Below are 6,636 nucleotides of genomic sequence, written 5' to 3' on the forward strand. Positions count from 1 at the left end.
GACACAACCTGCACATCCTGCTTGTTTAGCGACACACCTTATTTGTCTGTCTGAAAGTTGATCAACAGAAGCAGTCTGATGATGTGTGAGGAGAGTTTTAAGTCAACTGTGAAGAGTCCTGTGTAGATTTGTTGTCGTGAACCATTCTCTGTCCGTGTGTTTCCAGACATAAAACCACCATAGGTGGAGAAAACGCTTTGGGAGCACCTACTCCCACCAAGGCTCAATCAAAAGCTGGTAAAGGAATCACATCATTTTCAGTTTTCAATTTTATTAAAATTGGTCGCACAACACAAGACAAACTAATGAACTAATGAACACAAATTGGGTTATACTAATGAAACACATTCTTTTTATTATTACTACTACTGCTACCACTGCTACTACTAATAATAATAATAACAAAAATAAGAATAATAATAATAGTAATAATGTCCCAATCACCAAAAAAACTACTTTTCTTTAGTTATGCTCTCCCTTCAAAAGACATTTTATTAGAAAGCCATATTCTAATTTTAGCTAGCTGTCAGTTATATTTACTTGTTAATTTTTATTAGTAGTAGTAGTATTTTAGTTTGGTTAATTGAATACAATTTTGTTTTTTATTCAAAGTTACCGTTTTTGCTTTGTTATATGACTTTGAACGTCAACTGCTCTACAAATAAAGATTGAAGAACCATATTTTGGTGGGAAGTTCCTACAAGTCCCGACATGCACCTCGGCCATAACCATAGCAGCGGGAAGTTAGTTTCCACCATGGACGGCACGAGCAGAGTGTTTACTGCTATACTACCGGCTGCAGGGCTCGAGTTTGCCGGTAACGGAAAGGAGCAGGGGCTGGAAGTACGGACAGTTAACCGGCCGAGTCCCAGTAACCGTGTGAGGGAGGTCCAGGTGACGGGGACAGCGGAGGTTTGTTGTCCGGCGGACCGAGTCTCTCTCCGGGTCAGCGTGAGCAACAGTAAGGAGTCAGTGAACGAGGTCACAAACAGCGTTTCCCGACGACTCGAGTACATCGTGCAGACTGTCAGGTGAACAAAACAAACATACACTACATACACCTATTGAGAGTGGATCAGCAGCATTAGCTTAGCATTAGCTGCTACGTGTTTCTATCTGCATAGGATTAAGTTTGACTTCTTCAAATGTGCTAAATGTATTCTCTCCCACTGACATTAACAATAATTACTTGTAATATTCTTCTCAGTCTCTTGATATCTACTAGTGTACTGGATATCCGACAATTTTACTGTACAATTTGAGATAAATTTCAAGTTGAAAGTCCTTTCGTCAGAACTTATGGATTTATTTTTTATTACATCTCAAAGTTGATCATTTCTTTGATTGAAAGAGTGTGAATATGGGACTTTCTACTTGAAATTCCAGATATCTGATATCCAGTACACTAGATAGATAGATCATGTTTACAGCGTATGCTAAGTGAATCATTTAGGTTAAATTTACAGAACTCTCTGTCTGTGTAAGGATCCAATACAGGTAAACAGAGTATAATCTGCTTTTGTGCAATACATTTTTAATTGTTGGTGTTGATTTTATTTAACTTATTGTTAAATGTTTTAGTTTGATGTTTATTACTTGAATCATTTTAACACTTGCATCATTAAGGCACCTTGTAGCTGTTTTGAAAAGTAAGTAAAGGTATTACTGTATTTAGTGTCTACAAATCATATTGTTTTTTTAACTTTTATCTTCCTCTATATTCAGTGCAGGTATTCTGACCAGTATCTGCCTTAGTATCAGTTGGCCCATCCCTGACACCATTTCTGACATTTTATAAACCAAATAACTCTCAATTAGTTGAGAAAATAAAGTGAGTTTGCAGTAGTCATGTGTTTACATTCATTCATTCATTCAATGTGCTTAGACAACATGGCGTGAGCGACACAGACGCCACAGTGAGGAGGTTTCTTCACAGAGAAGCAGACCTGTTCCACATGGATGCAGAGGTATTCAGATACTAACAGACAAACATATAGAGTTTTTCTGTGGAGTTGTGTTTGACAGTGTAAGAAAATTGCTCCCCCAGGTGGTGGTGACTTTTTTGGATTTTGAGAAGATGGAGCAAGTTTGTAGTGTCCTGCTGGAGAAGCTGGACAAGAGTGTCTGTGTGGGATCGCCACAGTTTTACCACAGTGAAGGCTGCCTGAGTCACCTGAGGTAGGAACACACAAAGCACACCTCTCTACAGCACTGTGGGTAGAGTACCAATAAGATTTTCTGGATGCAGCACTTGTAATCGGTGCGCTTTTGTCTGTTTTAGAAAGCAAGCTTGTGTATCTGCAGTTGAAAATGCTCAGCAGAAGGCCAACGAAGTCAGTCAGCTCCTGGGACAAAGTCTGGGACACCCCCTACTCATCAGAGAGGAAGAGACGAGGGAGTGGAGGAACGAGGACGAGGACTATGGGAGCAGAGATCAGGGAGCTGCACCCTTTTCTCATCTTCCTCATGCACCCACAATCACTGCCTCCTCGCGGGTGACTGTCTGCTTCAGCCTCAGAGATAGGAAAAAACTCTAAAGACATTTGCCATTGGCTCATGAAACCAAACCCCTGTTTGCCACAGTTTAAAACACTTTATTGCACAATTGCAGCTCATCCAAAGCGTGGACAGTCAAGGTTATTTTTAGACTTTCGCAAACACTGTCATGTAAATTTAAATTTACAGAAAATCAACAAATTTCAAGCATTGATAATTATGCCAAACACTCATATGTTGTCTTTTAAAAAGACATGAAAACCTCATCAAACTTTTGACAAGGTCAATAACTGACCACAGAGGGAGAAAATTATCAGATGGATGAATGTTTTTAAGACGGATTCTTCAGGTGTCCATGACCTCATCTTCAGGAAACAGCTCTCTGAGCCAGGGCTGCATGATGAACCGCTCGCCGTCAAAATGTGTGAAGTAATTCTCCAAGGTGGGAATGTCTGGCTACAGAAACATCCAACAGTGAGTCCAAGGCCATCATGTGTTTGTGTATTTGAGTGTGCTGTGATTTCCACGTCTTACCCTCATCCCAGTGATGCGCTCCAGTTGCGTCTGAGGCAAATATGCAACCATCAGAGAGGAACCTGCAGGTCCGCCGAACAGAACTTTGTAGTGCGGCGTCCTCTCTGCAGCGTTGCCCTACACGTACAGACACACACAGTCACAGAGGTTATGAACTTGTTTCCAACATTTGAACACATTGCATTTCCATGTAAGTGGAGCTGTAATCTGGGTCACTTGCAGTTCTGAAGCACTAGTGTGAAATCTATTTACTGAATGTGTGTCCAACCCCTTTATGTAATATTGTTAGTATTAGGCATTTTCTAGTTAAGCTGACGGAGCAAAAAAAAACTCCAGAGATGATTGTCGGGTCAGGTTCGGCACATCAATTGCCTGGTAATTCCAAATTCCAAGTAAATGTAAAATATAGGGTTGAACAATTAATCAAAATGTTATCAAAATCACAATAGAGCCTAATCAGAATATTTCTTGAAGCCAAAATGTGGGAAAATGATCATTTTAGATGAAATATTGTCCAGGCCTGTTCACATCATATTCTACAGACTGACGTGTATCTTTGTCACAGTTCTGCACAAATATCACACAGTCATCATTTTAAATATGTATTTTAACTGAAAATTAGAAAAATTATGTAAATAAAAATACCATTCTCTATCATCACAAAATCATATTGCAATTGCACTTTCAGTCAACTGCTAACTAAAGCAGTTATGGTCAATTACATATATCTTCAAAATTGTTCATCCCCAGTAAACAAAGGCCAGTTTGTGTTCAGTAGCTCCACTTTCACTTACATTATGTGGGAGTGTCCAAAACATGTCTTTTAAAAGTCTGGTTTTGGTCGGACTAACACATATATTCAGTTTCTTCAATGGATAAAAAAATATTTGTGGATGCTAACCTCAAAGCTGGAATATATCTTGTTAATCCACTCTGAAGGGGCTCGCATCTCCGGGTCCCAGCTCACCACCACTCCGACCATGTTACCCTTCCTCTCCCTCACCACCTCGCCGACTCGTAGGAACACAAATGGAGGACGAGGGCTGCGCACGGTCGTGGACGCTGCAGGAGAAACGATGAAGGAAACAAGACAAATTGTCACTTTGAATAGTAGATTTTCTTTAAAATGGTCGGATTAACACTCTTTGTGACGTCTTATGAAATGCTCTTTTTGATAAACAAGGAAGAAATAACTGAAATACAAAATGTAGTTTCACACAAGACTAAAGAAGGGGATATTTTTATTCTTTCATTTGCTGATCCACATAGCAACAATGCCTGTCTAGGCTACAAGTCAAAGCCAATTAATCCTAGATTATTTCCAAAAATGTCCAGTGATGTCACACGGTATATAAATATACACACAGACACAAACCTCCAAAGAAGCCCTTGTCATTGTCAAAAAGCATTGTTTCAACGGGAGGTGAGTCCATTTTCACTTCCTGCTGCATGCCAACCATAGACCTTCAGTGTCAAGTGAAAACGAGGTCATTGGGAGTTGAAATGATAATGATTCTAATAGTAGAGGAGCAGCAACAGTTGTTATTGGCTCTACAAACACTCCAGTGCACTTACATAACATCGGACATCTGCTGATCTGCCCAGTCCATCCATGCTGTAGCATTCAGGTATGACTTTCTCCAGTCTTTCCAAATTCTCATCAACCTGAAACACCAAAGTCACCTGATGAATTTTTGAAACGGCACTGACAGCAGAATTACTCAAAGTGCATCATCCAAATAGAATATCAATAATGGTGACTCAGAGAATACAATGCAGTGTGTAGTCCTAAATCTGATGGGGAATCAATGGATTGTCATGAAATAAAAGACATAAAAAGGCAGTTCCTTTAATATTTGATTGCAAATGTTACAGATTATTTTACAGCTTGGTTTTTGCTCACAGGCCCAGTTAATATCTGCTTTAGCGAAGGTTAGAAAACATTACTAAAAAGCACATCCTTAATGTCATCATTAATAGAACACACTAAGATATGAACTTCATTCTTAATGTCTCTGAGCTCACACAGTGTTGGTTTGCAGTGACATTAAAATTAAACCTGCGAGTAACAATAACTGATACAAATATGTTTGTCCCATTTACTTAGCTTAGATTTGTTTTCCTCCATGTGATAAAATATAACTCTTTAATGATAATATCAATATGCAATCATTTACAGTATTTTCCTTTAAAAGAATAATGTATACACTACATATTAAATACATAAAACAGGTCATCAAAAAACGTTTAGTTTTACTGACTTTTACAAACATCCATCAAGTTCTAAAACACAGTCACACCCACACGGATGTGTCTTTGTTTACATGTATGGTAACACCTTCCTAAAACACTTAAAAAAAAAAACACTTTCAAACTTAATGATAATGTGGTCACACGCACACACACAAATGCATTTACATACGTCATAAAGAAATGACAGGTCCCGCACACACTCCCACTTACCGCGTGGTCGCGTGGTAGCGCTGCGCGGCGTTGGTTCCGGTCCACTGGGAGATTAAGTACTGCGCGGGAACCGCGGACAGAATGAGCGCGAGCTGCAGCGCCACGGCTACGGGGACCTGAGGCATGACTGCGGCTGCTGCTGCTGCTGCTGCTGATGTCACCTGCTGGACGGAGTTTGGTCACATATCAAAGACAAGAATAATAGAAGGCAGTGACGCAACACTGTGGCGGCCGTAAAAACGTGTAAGAATAAAAATGACGACGGGAGCGGGAGCGCGTGACAGGTGGATGTGGATGTGGCAGCAGGTGCGCAACCGGAAACTTAAGAGCAGAGTTTGTTTTTTTATTATTATGTCGTAAAGTGACATTTTAGATGTCTCAACCTTAATTTACCAGAAAGGAAACCAATACAGAAACAGTCAACAGCAAACTTTTACCATTAAATGATCAACTTGTGAGTCCTTACCTTATGTTAGAGTCCACAGTTTTTCCTGCGACTCTCTGCCAAACATAGTGAGCGCGTCTGCAAACCAGAACAGTGACACGCTTTCACTCCTGTTTTATTTACATAAACCACGCGCCACCGCCACCTGTTTATCCCCATTATTGTCAAAACTTTTAAACTCGTAGTAGTTTACCCAATAGCAGGAGCCCACGGGTGAAGTGACGGACCTTTAGCTGCTCGCCACGTCAGGACAACGCGGCGGAGCGGGAAGTGACGCACTTACACTCTGTGGACACCAGGTGTCACTGTTGCTGGTGTTTTTGTTTTCATATTATTGCATAAAAACTGTGTTTTGTTCGCATGTTATTTACTTGTATGCGCACAGCCCTAAAACAAGTGACATTCACAGTTTAATATTCTTTACTGAGGAGCCAAGATATGGAATAATCTGCCAGTTAATAAAAAAAGAGTCTTCACAGTAGTTTAATAGAGCTCTGAACTATTTTCCCTTTATTAGTTGTAACACGTTTTATGGTCTCTTGTGTATAAATTGTAATGTTTTATGCTGTGAAATTGCATTGACTTAAAAATGACAGTCTAATTTTGGTGTGCGACTGTGCCTGATTTGTTTTTTTAAGAATACTATGATAGGTTTGTGTGTGTTAGTGTCGTTTTTGTGTAAAAGGTTACCATTTCCT

General features: G+C 39.8%; 2 protein-coding genes across 5 annotated transcripts; one reads left to right on the plus strand and one right to left on the minus strand.

The window, feature by feature from the left end:
- Window positions 1-723: 723 nt before the first annotated feature.
- On the plus strand, window positions 724-2,654 carry irak1bp1 (interleukin-1 receptor-associated kinase 1 binding protein 1). The gene is made up of 4 exons (XM_044048442.1): window positions 724-1,031; window positions 1,886-1,967; window positions 2,048-2,178; window positions 2,282-2,654. Exons 1-4 carry the CDS (start codon window positions 757-759, stop codon window positions 2,535-2,537), a joined length of 744 nt encoding a protein of 247 aa, XP_043904377.1. The 5' UTR covers window positions 724-756; the 3' UTR covers window positions 2,538-2,654.
- Window positions 2,574-6,223, minus strand: si:dkey-261l7.2 (uncharacterized protein LOC569751 homolog). 4 transcript variants are annotated; one of them, XM_044048444.1, is made up of 8 exons: window positions 6,132-6,221; window positions 5,960-6,016; window positions 5,494-5,654; window positions 4,606-4,695; window positions 4,406-4,494; window positions 3,932-4,092; window positions 3,031-3,147; window positions 2,574-2,952 (listed from the first exon to the last, which is right to left on the minus strand). In XM_044048444.1, exons 3-8 carry the CDS (start codon window positions 5,616-5,618, stop codon window positions 2,842-2,844), a joined length of 693 nt encoding a protein of 230 aa, XP_043904379.1. In that variant the 5' UTR covers window positions 5,619-5,654; window positions 5,960-6,016; window positions 6,132-6,221; the 3' UTR covers window positions 2,574-2,841. The 4 variants fall into 4 exon arrangements, with proteins under 4 accessions (XP_043904379.1, XP_043904378.1, XP_043904381.1 ...); XM_044048443.1 differs by having other exon boundaries at window positions 5,494-5,657; XM_044048446.1 differs by having other exon boundaries at window positions 5,960-6,223.
- Window positions 6,224-6,636: the final 413 nt, after the last annotated feature.

The sequence above is a fragment of the Solea senegalensis genome, linkage group LG17, assembly GCF_019176455.1.
Source record: "Solea senegalensis isolate Sse05_10M linkage group LG17, IFAPA_SoseM_1, whole genome shotgun sequence".
In the NCBI taxonomy this organism is placed as follows: Eukaryota; Metazoa; Chordata; class Actinopteri; order Pleuronectiformes; family Soleidae; genus Solea; species Solea senegalensis.